We start from the raw sequence: 19,493 nt of genomic DNA, 5'->3' as shown, positions 1-19,493 counted from the left end.
TCTCCTCTTTAACTACTACGTCTGGATCATCCCTTTCCTTTGTTAATAAGGAGACAAAATATTCATTTAAAACCCTACCCACATCCTTTGCTTCTACACACAAGTTACCCATATCATCCCTGATAGGTCCCGCCTTTTCCTTAGCTATCCTCTTGTTCTTAATGTACTGATAAAACATCTTTGGGTTTTCTTTAATCTTACTAGCTAATATTTTTTCATGCCCTCTCTTTGCTTTCCTTATTTCCTTTTTTATGTCATCCCTGTACTTTCTATACTCCTCTAGGCTTTCTGCAGTATTTAATATTTTGTGACAGTCATAAGGTTTCTTTTTCTGCTTTATCTTGCCCTGTATAGGTCTAGACAACCAGGGGGCTCTAAATTTGGCAGTGCCACCCTTTTTCTTTGAGGGGACGTGTCTGCATTGTACCTGTAGAATTTCACTTTTTAGTGCCTCCCATTGGCTTGCCACTGATTTCTCCTCAAGTAGTTGTGTCCAGTCCACTTCTGCCAAATCACCTCTTAGTTCTGTAAAATTTGCTTTCCCCCAATTTAAAACATTTACTCCTGATTTAAACTCTGTCCTTTTCCATAATAATGCTAAAACTAACTGAATTGTGGTCACTATCCCCAATATGGTCACCCACTGTCACTTCACCCACTTGCCCATCTTCATTTCCCAGGACTAAATCTAGAATTGCATCCCCTCTTGTTGGGCTTGTCACGTACTGGCTAAAAAAGTTCTCCTGGACACCAATCAAGAATTTTGCGCCCCCTGTGCCCCTCACACTGTTTGAATCCCAGTTGATGTTAGGGTAATTGAAGTCCCCTACTATTATTGCCCTCTTATTTTTGCACTCAGAAATTTGCCTACATATTTGTTCTTCTATCTCCCTTTCGCTATTCGGGGGTCTATAGTACACTCCTACTAGTGTGACTGCCCCTTTTTTTATTTCTTAGCTCAACCCATATGGCCTTGATTGATGATCCATTTAGCATATCATCCCTTCTCACAACTGTAATTGATTCTTTAACCAATAATGCTACCCCCCCTCCTTTTTTATCACCCACTCTATCCTGCCTGAAAACTCTATATCCATGGATACTGAGCTGCCAATTATCCCCCTCTTTAAGCCAGGTTTCCGTTATAGCAATGATATCATGCTGCCAGGTATCTATCTGTGCCCTTAGCTCATCTGCTTTGTTTGTAATACTCCTTGCATTGAAGTATATACCCTTTAACCCTTCTTGGGCCATTTTCTATTTCACATGCTCTTATGTTCTAATCCACTTTTTACAAAAGGCTAGGTCAATATAAAAATATATTATAATGGGGGACGGCGTATATTTAGGATATGCTCTTTCACCTCTGGGACTTGGGTTTGGATACAGCCGTGGCTGTTGGGATGGATGAGTTTAGACAATCCCAGTCCAGCTGATAAAGAGCAGCAGCGACACGCAACATAAAATTGCCTAAAATATGGCAACAATTGACACTAAGTTGTGAGACTAATTTTGCCAATGTGGGTATATGATATCTGGTGTGAGGAATGGAAATGTGAGGAGTGCTATTCTGATATTGAGGTGAAGGAACATTGCTGTGTCAAAATAGAGGTAACTTTATTCTAATATTTATAACGTACTATACTTCACCTGGGAGTGCCTAATGCTAACATATTGGGTGCCCAAAACAGAAAATTGTCCCATTGTTCACCACTGACATTCCTCGCTTTAATAAACAGAAAATTGCCCAACTAAAATAAAAATAACATCAGGTGGATCTACCGTGTCCTTCTCACACTACTCACCTGACGAAGGAGATAATCTCCGAAAGCTTGTGATTTTAAAATAAAATTGTTGGACGATAACCTGGTGTTGTAAGATTCCTTACACTTCTCACACGGTACAAAAGGTGAAGCAGGCGTTAGGACCCAGAGGAATCCGTTTTTTGGTGGTCAAGGCGTCAAGCAGCCGAAAGGGAACTAAACGAACATTGTTACTCAGATCGCCTTCCAGACAGTGATACTCGCAAACCTGTCAGGACAGGACAAGCTCCTTAAAAACAACTCCTTCGTTGACTTTGGGGCAGTGTTAGCGCACGGGTCGGCACCACCGGGCTTGGCATTTAACCTGAACATGAGAGAGTCACGCTTCAGGGACAACTTCTGGGTGAGTGAGACCAGAAGACCAGAAGTGGCTGGACCTTGTGTGGAACATGGTGTCTGGGGAGAAGCTGGTAACAGGGTCGCCCCGCGAGTGAGAGGGGCCGCCAGCAGTTCTCGAGGCTCGCGTATATCTGTTGGGGGTTGAAGGAATAGTTTACTCTTATGATTTCCGTGTGTGTGTGTGTGTGTGTTGGTAGATTGGTGTGTGTTGGTAGATTGGTGTGTGTTGGTAGATTGGTGTGTGTGTGTTGGTAGATTGGTGTGTGTTGGTAGATTGGTGTGTGTGTGTGTGTTGGTAGATTGGTGTGTGTGGGTGTGTGTTGGTAGATTGGTGTGTTGGTAGATTGGTGTGTGTGTGTGTGTTGGTAGATTGGTGTGTGTTGGTAGATTGGTGTGTGTGTGTGTGTTGGTAGATTGGTGTGTTGGTAGATTGGTGTGTGTGTTGGTAGATTGGTGTGTGTGTGTGTGTGTTGGTAGATTGGTGTGTGTGTGTGTGTGTTGGTAGATTGGTGTGTGTGTGTGTGTGTTGGTAGATTGGTGTGTGTGTGTGTTGGTAGATTGGTGTGTGTGTTGGTAGATTGGTGTGTGTGTGTGTTGGTAGATTGGTGTGTTGGTAGATTGGTGTGTGTGTTGGTAGATTGGTGTGTGTGTTGGTAGATTGGTGTGTGTGTGTGTGTTGGTAGATTGGTGTGTGTGTGTGTTGGTAGATTGGTGTGTGTGTTGGTAGATTGGTGTGTGTGTGTGTTGGTAGATTGGTGTGTGTGTTGGTAGATTGGTGTGTGTGTTGGTAGATTGGTGTGTGTGTGTGTTGGTAGATTGGTGTGTGTTGGTAGATTGGTGCGTGTTGGTAGATTGGTGTTGGTGTGTGTTGGTAGATTGGTGTGTGTTGGTAGATTGGTGTGTGTTGGTAGATTGGTGTGTGTGTGTGTTGGTAGATTGGTGTGTGTGTGTGTTGGTAGATTGGTGTGTGTGTGTGTTGGTAGATTGGTGTGTGTGTGTGTGTTGGTAGATTGGTGTGTGTGTGTGTGTTGGTAGATTGGTGTGTGTGGGTGTGTGTTGGTAGATTGGTGTGTGTGGGTGTGTGTTGGTAGATTGGTGTGTGTGGGTGTGTGTTGGTAGATTGGTGTGTGTGGGTGTGTGTTGGTAGATTGGTGTGTGTGTGTGTTGGTAGATTGGTGTGTGTGTTGGTAGATTGGTGTGTGTGGGTGTGTGTTGGTAGATTGGTGTGTGTTGGTAGATTGGTGTGTGTGTTGGTAGATTGGTGTGTGTGTTGGTAGATTGGTGTGTGTGGGTGTGTGTTGGTAGATTGGTGTGTGTGGGTGTGTGTTGGTAGGTGTGTTGGTACATCTCTCTCAGATAGGGGGAGAGAGAGAATGTTTTTTCCTGAAGATTAGTAAGAATAGCTTCATCCTCGGTTTAATAGAGCGATGGTCTTGTTGTGTTCATTGCCCTTTCATTCAGTAAGGTTCTACCTAATTATCCCCTGAAATGATCACCTTTTTGGGGAAGATTGAACATGGCACTCCTCTCATTGTCCCGAAAAATAAAAAAAACTGCAGACGCTGGAAATCTGAATCAAAACCAGAAAATGCTCGAAACACTCTGCAAGCCAGTATGATGAAGGGTAATGCCTGAAACGTTAACATTCCCCCGCCCACTTTACAGATGCTGCCTGACTTGTAGAGTGTTTGCAGCATTTTCTGTTTTACTTTCATGATGGATACTCATTGTTTTTTCATTAAAAAAAATCTTTTCCTCACAGTGAAACCTGAAGTTAAGGCAACCCACAAGGCACATTAAATCACGATACATATGGCTGAGGAAGCAGATTTCAGTTGTTTCAACCTACAGTTCCCATAAGCTGCTTCTTAAACTGCGGTTTTTACCTCCATGACCTTACCTCTGAAGTCCAATGGTCGCTATTGGCTGTGTTTCTCTGGATATGGTCCTTAACCATATGTAATATAGTCTAGACAGTGTAAATCTGAGCATTTCTTTAAGCTTTACTGTGACAATAAGAAAAAGGGTTTGGGTGCAAGCTGGCAAAAGGTAAATTTAGGAGTGATGTCTGCACAGGGTAATCAATACATGGAATGAACCTCTGAGGTAAGGTCATGGAGGTAAAAACCACTGTTTAAGAAGCAGCTTATGGGAAATGATGGGAGGAACTGTAGGTTGAAACAACTGAAATCTGCTTCCTCAGCCATATGTATTGTGATTTAATGTGTCTTGTGGGTTGCCTTAGTTCCAGGTTTCACTGTGAGGAAAAGATGTTTTTAATGAAATTGCCCCAAAACTATGAACCTTCCAGGTGCACTGAGATTTCTGTGGTGATAGGGGCAGTATCACAATGGTGAAGACCATTTCCTGTGTTCATCAAAGTAGATGGGTGCAATGATGAGATTTGCAATTCAATCACAGTGCCAAACAATACAAATTTAACTTAGAAAATTGGATTCTGCAAATTTGTACTGTGGCAGATAAAGTGCCCACTGCAGAGCAAACTTTCAACAGCAGGTCAGGTGTTGGTGCCTAAGGGGAGTAATGTTGCGATCCCACTTTTAAATCTGTGATCCTCCTCCTACCTGTGCTGATATTTCAAGTCTGTGCTCCACAGTGTAATGAGAATGCTCTGTGATGTGAACTGTAAAGTCCTCTTTCCCTGGCCACCTCCAGCTGGAAGGGTGGCACAGACCAGCTATGTGCTTCTCCCTGCCATTTTTATGACTATGTGGCATGACTCAAAATCCTTGTTGGGAGAAGTTAAGGTACAGTAACTAGTGGTACAGTATCGGGTCACTGACTTGGCACAGTGTGCACTGACCTTTTACCTCTGGAGTCTGTGTTTTAAATTAGCTCGGCTGAATGCGATAAAAATTTTTGTGGAACCATTAGGAATCCTCAGTAAAACTTAGTCTGGATTGCCAATTATTAATGGGCACAAAGGAAGGCACTGAATTTACCTGGAACATGGCACCAGCACTAACCCCGTGTCTCATCCATAAGTAGATTTTGGTATAAAGAATCATCACACTTTTGCCACGGAGGATGCTTTCTTTTGAGGTTGGGTTGAAATAAGTTGCTAATGCAAAATAGCGGAGAAGAGTGGGAGATCAGCTTTATTTCTGGTTCATGTCATTCTTGACCAGCAGATTCTTATACTATTGCTCTTTGCAGTGTTGTAAAGATACATTTGTTTTAGTATTAGTGTGATCTTTAATCTTGAGGAACAGATTTATACAACACATATCATGTTCATGCACGTAATATGATTCATTTTTAAAAAGTGTGAGAAACACCCTTACACCCTTGCAGCCTCCCGAAGGTTAAACAAACATTAATAATGTGAAATAGGAAATATTGATCCAGATTGTTATTTAAAGTTAATCGGATAAGAGGACATATGTACAAACGGTAAAAGGCAAATTCAGGACAATGTCAGGAAGCACTTCTTCACACAGAGAAAAGAAAGAACTTGCATTTATATAGCACCTTTCACAACCTCCAGACATCCCAAAGCGCTTTACAGCCAAAGAAGTACTTTTTTTTTTGAAGTGCAGTCACTGTTGTGGGGAAACACGGCAGCCAACTTACACACAACAAGATGCCACAAACAGCAATGAGCTAATGACCAAATAATCTTTCTTTAGTAATGTTGGCTGAGGGAGAACTCCCCAGCTCTTCTTCGAATAGTAGCATGAGATATTTTACGTCCACCTGAGATGGCAGATGGGGCCTTGGTTTAACGTCTCATCTGAAAGATGGCATCTCTGACAGTGAAGCGCTCTCTCAGTACTGCACTGAAGTGTCAGTCTAGATTGTGTGCTCGAGTCTCTGGAGTGGGACCCTAACCCTAACCCTAACCCACCTTCTGACTCACTAGCGAGAGTGCTACCACTACTGAGTGATTAAAATCTGGACTGGTCTTCTGGGTAGGGTGATGTGGATAAAAATTCTTGAATCATTCAGATGGCAGTTAGATGTTGTAATTGTGGAAATTGTAGGTTTTTATGAATGGAAGTTGGAAGTGTCAGAAGCACATAAAAGTGATTCTCAAGTGACCATCCTGCAGGCCATTTTGGGCATGAGTACACGCATCATACCACTAGATTTTGTTAGAAGGATATTTTGGTTGATGCCCTTTGAAGGTGTCAATGTGCGAAGAATTTCAGATAAAAGTTGCCACTGCAAATAGCCTGTGGGTGGACAGACACATATGGTAAGCAACACATATGGTAAGCATTCAAAGAGCTGTAAGGTAGCCTTAGTGCAAGGACACATTTATGGCACACGTGCTTTGCTCAGCTGTTTACTGTGTGGTAATGGTAGGTACCTTCACCTTAGATAATATTGTCAGTTCTGCAATTTTCTTTTGCATTTGGAGTGAGGTCTTCTGAATGGTTGGCACAGCATTGTTATGGAGTACCACCAAGCACTCTGGATGCCTATCCGATGGGGTGGGTGCCTGAAATGTCAAACTAGGAACATTCCTGTGCCCCATTTCTACCAGGACAACTGCTGCTTCAAAAACCTTGGTGTTATGACACGCTGCTGCTCCAATGCAATATTGTACAACTGTTACAAAACTTTTCTGGACCAAAGATACACTTCCCTTTTAAGCAGTACCAGATATTCCATCCGAAACAGCAAGCTACCAATCACTGGCAAATTACACACCAGGAGCTCATTCTGAATGAACCCTCGATGAGAAAGACGTGACAGGTCTGGGCAGATATTGCAAGAAGCCGGAGTGCAGCGCCCTGAGGGTCAGGGACGGGCCGGAGTGCAGCGCCCTGAGGGTCAGGGACGGGCCGGAGTGCAGCGCCCTGAGGGTCAGGGACGGGCCGGAGTGCAGCGCCCTGAGGGTCAGGGACGGGCCGGAGTGCAGCGCCCTGAGGGTCAGGGACGGGCCGGAGTGCAGCGCCCTGAGGGTCAGGGACGGGCCGGAGTGCAGCGCCCTGAGGGTCAGGGACGGGCCGGAGTGCAGCGCCCTGAGGGTCAGGGACGGGCCGGAGTGCAGCGCCCTGAGGGTCAGGGACGGGCCGGAGTGCAGCGCCCTGAGGGTCAGGGACGGGCCGGAGTGCAGCGCCCTGAGGGTCAGGGACGGGCCGGAGTGCAGCGCCCTGAGGGTCAGGGACGGGCCGGAGTGCAGCGCCCTGAGGGTCAGGGACGGGCCGGAGTGCAGCGCCCTGAGGGTCAGGGACGGGCCGGAGTGCAGCGCCCTGAGGGTCAGGGACGGGCTGGAGTGCGCCACACTGAAGAGTATTGCATGAGTTGGATAGCATTACACTGATGGAATGCTTTAGAATTAGTATTATGTCTATGTATAGAGGATAAAATTATTAGAATTTGTGCTAATTTTAGTTAGGAACAACATGAAGACTATTAAATTAAATTAACTTGTAGTTATGCAAGGCCTATCTAATGTGGCTGAAGAATAAAATGGTTTACAGAAGCTGCAAGTGGTCAGGTCACAGTGATCATTGGTCCCTTGCAGAATTTGTTGTCCTATTCCATAAATGTTAAAAAAAAATCATAGCTGTATTGTCTGATCTTTCCAGTTTCCTCCCCATCTCTCCTGAGGTGAGAATTCACACTGGTTACACTTCCATAGATGCCAGGTGGGCATTCTTCACATGCAGGTACAGAAATTTCTACAATGGAAATAAAAATCGGGAGAGATATAAAACGTGCAGCCGACCCGTTTAACACTATTGCACAAAGTCAAGATCTGCCCCAGAGGCTGAGAACAAGTCTGGGTGGACAATCTGGAAGCAGTATAAATATCATTTATAAATTTTTGTCTATTTAAAAAAAAACAAATCCAAAAATATAACAAACACCATCCAGATAATATGTCCTCTAATCAGTATTGAGGAGCCACTGGGGTGGCCTGAGTGACATGGCATTGGCTGCTTTGAAGATTATTAGCTGTTCCCAGTAGTGAATGTGGTGGTGGACTGCAAGTCTATTTGCACTATAGCTTTTTTAAAATAATGTCCTGAATTATTCCTTAGCCCATTAGTTATCTGTGGCTACAACATACCTCCCAATCCCTGCTCAAGTGTCTACTTGAGGACACAGAGTCTGCAAAGGGATATAGACAGCTTAAGTCAGTGGGCGAGAAGGTGGCAGATGGAGTATACTCTGGGGAATTGTGAGGTTGTTCACTTTGGTAGGAAGAATAGAAAAGCAGAATATTTTTTAAATGGTGAGATTATGATAAATGATTAAATATTGGTGGTCAGAGAGGCTTGGGTGTCCTTGTACACAAAACACAGAAAGTTAACATGCAGATACAGCAAGCAATTAGGAAGACAAATGGAATGTTGGCCCTTTATTGCAAGGGGGTTGGAGTACAAGAGTAAGGAAATCTTGCTGCAATTGTACAGGGCTTTGGTGAGACCTCACCTGGAGTACTGTGTACAGTTTTGGTCTCCTTACCTAAGGAAGGATATACCTGCCTTGAAGGTGGTGCATCGAGGGTTCACTAGATTAATTCCTGGGATGAGAGGGTTGTCCTATGAGGAGAGATTGAGTAAAATGGGCCAATATTCTCTGGAGTTTAGAAGAATGAGAGGGGATCTCATTGAAACATATAAAATCCTTAGGGGGCTTGACGGGGTGGATGCTGAGAGGCTGTTTCCCCTGGCTGGCGAGAGTAGAACTAGGGGGCATAGTCTCAGGCTAAGGGATTGGCCATTTTGGACTAAGACGAGGAGGAATTTCTTCACTCAGTGTGGTGAATCTTTGGAATTCTGTACCCCAGGAAGCAGTGGATGCTCAGTCGTTGAGTATATTGAAGGCTGTGATTGATAGATTTTTGGACTCTAATGGAATCAAGGGATATGAGGATCGGGCAGGAAAGTGGAATTGAGGTCCAAGATCAGCTATGATCTTATTGAATGGCGGAGCAGGCTTGAGGGGCTGTATGGCCTATTCCTCCGCCTACTTCTCATGTTCTTATGTTTTAAAACAGCTTTTCTGGCTCTGCCTGAATACAGCATCATAAGCATAACAACTCACCTACAATGCCCAGAGGCCGAAAGAGCAAATCATCCACTCAGAAAGTGGATGGTTGGTGACTGTGAGCATCAACTGCCTCACCACAGGCAGTTACGGACTTAGTTGGACAGTTGATGGACAAATACGATCTTTGGGGCTGAATCAATAGCTCTGTCAAGATGGACTGTGGTGTTGCCCAGACACCTGTCTAGTGTAAATGTTGCAAACTCTCGTCGGTTAAAATTTTCAAAGGTCCTTAGCTTGGTAATCACATCCAAGCTATAACGCAATAAATAAGTGGTGAAGATGGCTGCAAAAAGAGTGGGAATCTTCAGGAAAGGCTTAATCTTGCCTGTCACCATTGGCAGCTTCACTGTTCTACAAAGTCTATATTAGGCCACTTATTGAACATTATCACCTGTTTGGCAGGCTGTAGTGAAAATCCATCTCTTGGTTTTGGACTCTTATACAATCCAAAAGCATTCTGATCAGTGAACCTGATGAGACTGGCTACTCTAGCTGATGAGAACGGTCTGCTCTATGCTATTGTTTCTGTCTCCCAGCACCACTGAGATCCATCTGATCTGATGGTCCTCAACGAGGTCACATCTGAGATATTGATGGACTGACTTTGTTTTGATTTTGGCTTGATGGACCAGCTGGTCTTTTTCTTCCTGTCATTTTTGTATGTTGGTATGTTTTTAGCCATGACGCGGTATCGGGTGGGGTTGAAGCCTGTTACAAATAATTAGTTGTCAGGTAAACTCCTGGCAAGGCATTTTAAATGAATCCAACAGAAAGGATCAAAACCATCGAGATTAATAGTTGCCAGTGTAAGACAGGATAAGATTTGGCTGATACTGCTCCATAAGGTGCCACTAACATATGTCATAAATATTACACTCAATCAGATTTACAAAGCATGTTAGAAATAACAGGATGCAGAAAATCTTCACTGTACAAACATCTTTTCCATTTTGAGTTCTCATCCAGTATTTATCTCCTTAAAATTGGACAGCAGAGTCTACTTTACTCCTTATTTCCAAATCTGAGACCCAACATTGTCTTGGGGGCCAAAACTAATTGTTTTTCCTTACTTTCCATAAAACCATTCAGGATGGAAAAAACAAACCAAAATGATTAAAATTTTATGTAAACACTTGAACTATTCTAGTCATGCAACATGACTTTCAACTGTCGGGTGGTATGGAATTTCCTACTGTTAATACAGTTTATTGGGAAACATATACAATCACATAAAAGGAAAATGCAATTCCGAAAACACCTCCACTTTTTTGAGTTGTGTGATAATGTATTACTTCCTTTAGTTTGTAAGATTGAGGAATAATAACGTTCTTGTTTTATTGGCTCTGTTGTTTTAGTTGAAGGATTTGGCACCAGACTGAATTGTGGTTTACGATGAGTCATGTTAAAACTGACACATACTTCCTTGAAGATTTTTTTTTCCCCATCTCTTTTCTCTACAGATCTACTCTTGGCTTTCTCTCCCCCCACCCCCACCTCCTCTCAATCCTGCCCCCTTTCTAAACATTATCGACTCCTCACAACTATCCTAATCCATCTTGGCCAACTTTTTGGGGCAACCTTTTTCATGGATTAACAGACGCAATTAGTTCACCAAGAAATGCGTTCAAGCCTGTATCCACCTGCGTCTGGCATTTCCCTTCCTTTCTTCCTTCAGATCACACAGTTGGGTTATGGTTAAAAGTTTGTTTTAATACATTATTTTTTTTAAAAGCCCCTCCAGTTTCTGTAGTGGTTTTTCATAGATTAATTCTCTTGACTCTGGGGATCAGTCTTGTGGTTTTTCTTTGCACCATTTCCCAAGAATGTTTCTTTTGAGACTTGGTTATGAAAATAGACACCACCAGTACTCAAGGCGTGGTCTGACCCAAGCTCGATAAGGTTTCAGTGTAATCTCCTCTGACTTTAACTCTACTGGTTTGGTAATGCAGTTCAGCATTTTTGTTCTCTGTTGATTGCTGCTGAACACTGCCGACATGTCAAGTGCTGAGTTTATTAACCACGTCCAATCTCGTTTATCTTCGCCTTTAGCTAGTTGAGACTTAAAGCTGCAGCACCGCTTCAAATTATTAAAGTCATAAATTCACTTTGTTTTATTTTTGAGAGATTTTATTTAACTTTTTATATTTACTGCCATAAGAAGGATGACTGTAACCAGAATAGCTATCTCACCAGTATGACTCAGAGGATTCACAAATTACTTACGGATGAGGAAGGCCATTTGGCCCATCTTGATTCATCCATTCAGAACAGCTCTACATTTCTCCCATTGCTGCATCTAATTGTTTCTTAAATGATTCCAGGATTTTTGTCTCCAGTATTCTGCCTAGAGGTCCATTCCAATTGTTGATCATTCTCTGTGTGAAGAAGAGCATCCTGATATCTGTCCTAAAGTTACCTTTTACTAGTTTGGACCTGTTTCTCTTGTGCTACCCCCACAATTTAAAGTAGTATTCCGTATAAACCTTTTCCATACCATTTACTATCTTGTATATCTCTATTACATCATCACGCAAATACTTCCTTTCCATGCTGAAAAGCACAAGTTCTCCAGTCTTTTGTCATTGGGAAGGATATATTGGCCTTGGAGGGAGTGCAGCGTATATTTACTAGAATGTTACCTGGACTCCAAGAGAGAAATTATTTCCGCTGGTTGGGGAGTCTAGAACAAGGGGACATAGCCTAAAAATTAGAGCCAGAACTTTCAGGAGTGAAGTTAGGAAACACATCTACGTGCAAATGGTGGTAGAGGTTTGGAACTCTTTTCCGCAAACGGCAGTTGAAGCTAGCTCAATTGTTAATTTTAAATCTGAGATTGATAGATTTTTGTTAGCCCCATATCCCTTAATACTTTTGGTTAAGGTGGGTATATGGAGTTAGGTCACAGATCAGCCATGATCTGTTTCCAGTGGAGTCCCGCAAGGCTCAGTACTAGGTCCGTTGCTTTTTGTGGTATATATTAATGATTTAGACTTAAATGTAGGGGACATGATTAAGAAGTTTGCAGACGATACAAAAATTGGCCGTGTGGTTTGTAGTGAGGAGGAAAGCTGTAGACTGCAGGAAGATATTAATGGACTGGTCAGGTGGGCAGAAAAGTGGCAAATAGAATTCAATTCAGAGAAGTGTGAGGTAATGCATTTGGGGAGGGCAAACAAGGCAAGGGAGTACACAATAAATGGGAGGATACTGAGATGTGTAGAGGAACTTTGGAGTGCATGTCCACAGATCCCTGAAGGTAGCAGGACAGGTAGATAAGGTGGTTAAAAAGGCATATGGGATACTTTCCTTTATTAGCCGAGGCTTAGAATATAAGAGCAGGGAGGTTATGCTAAAACTGTATAAAACATTGGTTAGGCCACAGCTTGAGTACTGCGTACAGTTCTGGTCACCACATTACAGGAAAAATGTGATTGTACTAGAGAGGGTGCAGAGGAAATTTATGAGGATGTTGCCAGGGCTGGAGAATTTTAGCTATGAGAAAAGATTGGATAGGCTGGGGTTGTTTTCTTTGGAACAAAGGAGGCTGAGGGGAGATTTAATTGAGGCATATAGAATTATGACGGGACTAGATAGAGTGGATAGGGAGGACCTATTTCCCTTAGCAGAGGGGTCAGTGACCAGGGGGCATAGATTTAAAGTAATTGGTAGAAGGATTAGAGGGGAGCTGAGGAGAAACTTTTACACCCAGAGGGTGATGGGGGGGTCTGGAACTCGCTGCCTGACAGGGTGGTAGAGGCAGAAACCCTCAGCCTCCTTTGTTCCAAAGAAAACAACCCCATTTAAAAAGTACTTGGATGTGCACTTGAAGTGCCGTAACCTACAGGACCAAGTGCTGGAAAGTGGGATTAAGCTGGATAGCTCTTTTTCGGCCGGCACGGACACGATGGGCCAAATGTCCTCCTGTGCCGTAACTTACTATGATTCTGTGATCTCATTGAATGGTTGAAAAGGCTCAAGGGGCTAAATGTCCTACTCCTGTTCCTATGTTCCTATATCATATCGCAGACCCTTGAGATGTCAGCGTTGGCTCAGTGGTAGCACTTTCGCCTCTGAATCAGAATGTTGTGCATTCAAGTCCCACTCCAGAAACTTGAACACATAATTTAGGCTGGCACTTCAGTCCAGTACTGAGCATGTGCTGCACTGTTGGAGGTGCCGCCTTTCGGATGAGACGTTAAACCGAGGCCATGTCTGCCCTCTCAGGTGGATGTAAAAGATCCCATGGCACAATTCAAAGAAGAGCATGGAGTTCTCTCGATGTCCTGGCCAACATTTATCCCTCAACCAACACGTAAAACAGATGATCTGATCATTTATTTAATTGCTGTTTGTGGGAAATTGGCTGCCGCGTTTTCTACATTACAACAATGACTACACTTCAAAAGTACTTCATTGGTTGTAAAGCGCTTTGGGACATCCTGAGGTTGTGAAAGATGCTACATACCTGCAAGTCTTTCCTTCTTTGATCAGCCTCATACCGCTTCTCCGTACTGCCTCCAGTGTTTGTATTCTTTATTTCATCGACCACAGCTGAATACAGTACCCGAGGTGCAGTCTGACCAGAGCACTGTACAGTTTGATCACGACTTCCTTGGACCTATATTCTACTGTTTTGTCTATTTACTTCAGTATTCTTTTGGCTTTGTTGATTGCTGCTCTACTTTGGCTGGACATGTTGAGCATTGAACCAACCAAGACTCCAAGGTTTCTTGCTAGGAAAAATTGTACTGGGTTACCAAAGAGCATACACGGGGGAGCAGGAGCAGCAACTGTGCTCCCAGTCTTCATATACCTAGGTTTATGTAACATTCTTTTAATGTAAGCTGCTAAGATACTTGGCATAAAACAAAAGCAAAATACTGCGGATGCTGGAAATTTGAAATAAGAACAGAAAATGCTGGTCAGGCAGCATCTGTGGAGAGAGAAACAGGGTTAACGTTTTAGGTCGATGAACTGTCATCAGATACTTGGCATACTTAGCTGATTGTGATTTAATAAGCAAAGTCACAGCTCTCTAAAATGCATGGTCTTTCTATAGGACTTGATTTTGCAATGTAGCCTCTATCATAAGAGTACAAATGCCTGAACAAGTACAGACAAGAACATCTTTGTGTTTACAGAATGAAGCCTGCTGCCATGTAGCAACTCTCTTTGCAACGCTATCTAAAGTGATATTGCAACATACATTTTGTTTATTTACAAAAATTAATAGATCACAGTTCTTGCAATGATTAACAATGGAATTTTTTGAAAGAAATTTCAATTTCTATTGAGTTTCAACTTTCCTGGTAATCTAAACACAAATAGTATATAGAAGGATATGCTGATAGGGTTAGATGAAGATGGGAGGGAGGAGGCTCGTGTGGAGCATAAACACTGTAATGCACCTGTTGGGCCAAATGGCCTGTTTCTGTGCTGTACATTCTATGTAATTCTATGTAGTATGCTGCAAAACTATCTGACAAGTGGTACGTAATCTACATCTACTTTCTCACACGTTTGATCACAGCACAACTATATATTTAAAACTGAGTGGTCGCAACATTCTAATGGTAGGTGACGCTGTAAGCATAATCTTATTGTGTGGGGTCCTTTAGGGAAGAGTGACCATAACACGATAGAATTCTTCATTAAGATGGAAAGTGAAGTCGTCCAATCCGAAACTAGGGTCCTAAATCTAAACAAAGGAAACGACAAAGGTACGAGGAGTGAGTTGGCTATGATAGATTGGGAAGCTTCATTAAAAGGCATGGCGGTGGATAGGCAATGGCTAACATTCAAGGAACAAATACATGAATTGCAACAATTATATATTCCTTTCTGGCTCAAAAACACAAAAGGAAAAGCGGCCCAACCATGGCTAACAAAAGAAATTAAGGATAGTATTAGATCCAAAGAGGAGTCATATAAATGTTCCAGAAAAAGTAGCAAGCCTGAGGATTGGGAGCAGTTTAGAATTCAGCAAAAAAGGACCAAGAGATTGATTAAGAGGGGAATAGAGTATGAGAGTAAACTTGCAAGGAACATAAAAGTGGACTGTAAAAGATTCTACAAGTATGTAAAAAGAAAAAGATTAGCGAAGACAAATGTAGGTCCCTTACAGTCAGTAATGGGAGAATTTATAATGGGGAACAAGGAAATGGCAGAGCAATTAAACAAATACTTTGGTTCTGTCTTCGCGGAACAGGATACAAATAACTTCCCAAAAATGCTAGTGAACCAAGGGACTAGTGAGAAGGAGGAATTAAAGGAAATTACTATTAGTAAAAAATAGTGCTGGAGAAATTAATGGGACTGAAAGCCATTAAATCCCCGGGGCCTGGTAATCTGCATCCCAGAGTACTAAAAGAGGTAGCCATGGAAATAGTGGATGCATTAGTTGTCATCTTCCAAAATTCTATAGATTATGGAACAGTTCCTGCAGATTGGAGGGTGGCAAATATAACCCCACTATTTAAAAAGGAGGGAGAGAGAAAACAGGGAACTACAGACCAGTTAGCCTAACAGCAGTAGTAGGGAAAATGCTAGAGTATTATAAAGGATGTGATAACAGGACACTTAGAAAATATCAGTGGGATTAGACAAAGTCAACATGGATTTATGAAAGGGAAATCATGTTTGACTAACCTACTGGAGTTTTTTGAGGATGTAACTGGTAGAATAGATAAGGGAGTGGATGTGGTTTATTTGGATTTTCGGAAGGCCTTTGATAAAGTCCCACATGAGAGGTTAGTGTGCAAAATTAAAGCACTGGGATGGGTGCTAATATATTGGCATGGATTGAAAATTGGTTAACAGACAGGAAACAGAGAGTAGGAATAAATGGGTCTTTTTCGGAGTGGCAGGCAGTGACTAGTGGGGTACCGCAGGGATCAGTGCTTGGGCCCCAGCTATTCACAATATATATCAATGATTTGGATGAGGGAACCAAATGTAATATTTCTAAGCTTGCTGATGACACAAAACTAGGTGGGATCATGAGATGTGAGGATGCAAAGAGGCTTCAAGGCGATTTTGACAGGTTGAGTGAGTGGGCAAATACATGGCAGATGCAGTATAATGTGGATAAATGTGAAGTTGTCCACTTTGGAAGGAAAAACAGAAAGGCAGAGTATTATTTAAATGGTGATAGATTGGGAAATGTTGATGTACAAAGGGACCTGGGTGTTCTTGTACACCAGTCACTGAAGCAAACATGCAGGTCCCGTAAGCAGTTCGGAAGGCAAATGGTATGTTGGCCTTCATTGCAAGAGGATTTGAGTACAGGAGCAAGGATGTCTTACTACAGTTATACAGGGCCTTGGTGAGACCACACCTGGAGTATTGTGTGCAGTTTTGGTCTCCTTACCTAAGAAAGGATATACCTGTCGTAAAGGGAGCGCAGCGAAGGTTGACCAGACTGATCCCTGGGATGGCAGGACTGTCGTATGAGGAGAGATTGGGTCGACTCGGCCTGTATTCACTCGGGTTTAGAGGAATGAGAGGGGATCTAATTGTAACACATAAAATTTAGTCAGGGTTGGACAGACTGGATGCAGGGAGGATGTTTCCCCTGGCTGTGGGGTCCAGAACGAGGGGTCACAGTCTCAGGTTACGGGGTAGGACATTTAGGACTGAGATGAGGGGAGATTTCTTCACTCAGAGGGTGATGAACCTGTGGAATTCTCTACCATAGAAGGTTGTGGAGGCCAAGTCACTGAATATATTTAAGAAGGAGCTAGCTAGATTTCTAGACACAAAACGCATCAAGAGGTATGGGGAGAGAGCGGGAATATGGTATTGAGATAGAGGATCAGCCAGGATCATATTGAATGGCGGAGCAGGCTCAAGGGGCCGAATGGCCTACTCCTGCTCCTATTTTCTATGTTTCTAACATTAAATGACATAACATTACGTAACAGGACTACTCAAAGCAAAAATATAAGCAAAACACCTCCAAAAAAAATCTGCAAAATGCTTAACACAGAAAAGTAATTAAGAACATCAGTTAAGTGTCAACCAGAAAGGCAGCGGCAGCTGAATGTGCTCTGAAAATGATGTCACTCTGAATTGCTACACTCATGTCAGATCCAACAAGATGACTTCCCAAAAAATTTAGTTTTAAACAAATTCATCCTCTCCAAGTTATGATGAGGAGAGGAGGAAGCAATGGAGACAATGGGGGAGGAGCCAAAATAGGAAACTAGACCCCTCCTCACTGAAGCAAAAAGGTACGCGTCTCCTCCAATGAAGCAAAGTGCCAATCCTGAAGCAAAATCAAGATACTAAAACCACACCCGTGCTGAAGCAAAACTGAGATCCTGTTCAGGTACAACTGCGCACTTCGGCAACCCTAGATGGGGCCCCAAATGCCTCTTGTCCCCTCTTGTCTCTTCTTCTTCCCCCCTCCTTCCTTCTTCCTTCCCTCTACTTCCCCCCTCCTTCCCTCTACTTCCCCCCTCCTTCCCTCTACTTCCCCCCTCCTTCCTTCTACTCCCCCCCCTCCTTCCCTCTACTCCCCCCCCCCCCTCCTTCCCTCTACTCCCCCCCCCCTCCTTCCCTCTGCTCCCCCCCCTCCTTCCCTCTGCTCCCCCCCCTCCTTCCCTCTACTCCCCCCCCCTCCTTCCCTCTGCTTCCCCCCTCCCCTTCCCTCTACTCCCCCCCTCCTTCCCTCTGCTTCCCCCTCCTTCCCTCTGCTTCCCCCCTCCTTCCCTCTGCTTCCCCCCTCCTTCCCTCTGCTTCCCCCCTCCTTCCCTCTGCTTCCCCCCCTCCTTCCCTCTGCTTCCCCCCCTCCTTCCCTCTGCTTCCCCCCCTCCTTCCCTCTGCTTCCCCCCCTCCTTCCCTCTGCTTCCCCCCCTCCTTCCCTCTGCTTCCCCCCCTCCTTCCCTCTGCTTCCCCCCCTCCTTCCCTCTGCTTCCCCCCCTCCTTCCCTCTGCTTCCCTCTGCTTCCCCCCCTCCTTCCCTCTGCTTCCCCCCCTCCTTCCCTCTATCTACCCTGTCCCATCATTTCATAATTTTAAACACTGTTGTAACATCAACTTAAATCTCCACTGCACTGGTCACACATGAGGCGACATATGCATGCTTTATAAGCAGCTTACACTGTAAGTACTTGCTGTTGGAATGCATGTGTGTTAATGCGAGGAGTGTTACAAATAAGGTTGATGAGCTGCAGGCACAAGGTGGCTGTAACGGAGATCTGGCTTCAACATGGGCAGGAATGGGAACTAAACATTCCTGGCTACAATGTAGGGGGGATAAGGGAATGAAAAAAGAAAGAGGTGGGGGATGGAGGGAGTGGCAGTATTGATCAAGGATATTACAGTTAATCAGAGGGACGATATACTAGATGGTTCAAACACTGAATCTATTTGGTTAGAGTTAAGGAACAGAAAAGGAGCTGTTACATTGCTGGGTGTTTACTATAGACCCCCCTAATAGTGAGAAGGGGATAGAGGAGCAAATTTCAGAGAAATGTAAAAATAATAGAGCAGTAATAGAAGGGGACGTCAATTACCCTAATATAGACTGGTTAAAAAAAGCAGTGTAAAGGGCAAGGAGGGTGAAGAATTCCTAAAATGTGTACAGGAAATTAGGAGAATTTTTTTCACACAGAGGGTTGTTAAGATCTGGAACACATTACCTGAAGGAGTGGTGGAAGCAGATTCCGTAGGAACTTTCAAAAGGTTACTGGACATGTACTTGAAGAGGACTAATTTGCAGGGTTGTGGGGAAAAAGCTGGGGTGTGGGACTCAATTGGACATCTCTTTCAAAGAGCTGGCACAGGCACGACTGGCTGAATGGCCTCCTGTGCTGTAAGATACTATGATTCTACTTCTGAATTCAATATTGCTCTTCTATGTGCACAGGAATGTTATGTGTGTCAGCAGTGTACACATGTATCAGGCAAGTGACACCCACTATGTTCTCGAGAGGCAACATCTTCATCAGTCCTCTTTTATGGAAGAAGTCACCAAGCTGGACAGGACGCACAGCTTTCAGCGTTGGTGTAGTTCCCTTGAGTGCAAAGATTCATGTGGTATCTGGGCTATTAATGTCAACTCCATGGCCTTATGAAGAGAATGGTTTGCGCTCAGTTAAGTGTGCCATCTAGTTTTGGCACAGTGAAAGACTGTACAAAAATACAATGTTTGTGTACTGTGCTTGAAATGGTACCTCATAGAGGGGGCACAAGTTCCCATCTAGGGTTAAATCCATGGTTGATGGGCCAATTATTGAGGAATACAGTTACCTGTACCTTCCTCTTGATACCAGCAATCTTCTTCCTCATTTGGAGC

At 43.5% G+C, this 19,493-nt stretch overlaps 1 protein-coding gene across 2 annotated transcripts in view; it reads left to right on the top strand.

Moving 5' to 3' along the window:
- The first annotated feature begins 1,979 nt into the window (after positions 1–1,979).
- The window catches only part of pstpip2 (proline-serine-threonine phosphatase interacting protein 2), a 130,083-nt gene continuing 112,569 nt past the window's right edge, over positions 1,980–19,493 (top strand). For both annotated transcript variants that reach the window (XR_010962680.1, XM_067982949.1), the window contains exon 1: positions 1,980–2,166. Coding sequence is in view for 1 of the 2 variants with exons in the window: in XM_067982949.1 (XP_067839050.1) it covers positions 2,134–2,166 (33 nt within the window). In the remaining variant the exon portion in view is untranslated. The remainder of the gene's footprint in view (positions 2,167–19,493) is intronic.

This window comes from Heptranchias perlo, chromosome 1, assembly GCF_035084215.1.
Source record: "Heptranchias perlo isolate sHepPer1 chromosome 1, sHepPer1.hap1, whole genome shotgun sequence".
Taxonomy (NCBI): domain Eukaryota; kingdom Metazoa; phylum Chordata; class Chondrichthyes; order Hexanchiformes; family Hexanchidae; genus Heptranchias; species Heptranchias perlo.
The sequence above is the reverse complement of the archived record's forward strand: the minus strand, read 5'-3'. Positions and strand labels throughout refer to the sequence as shown.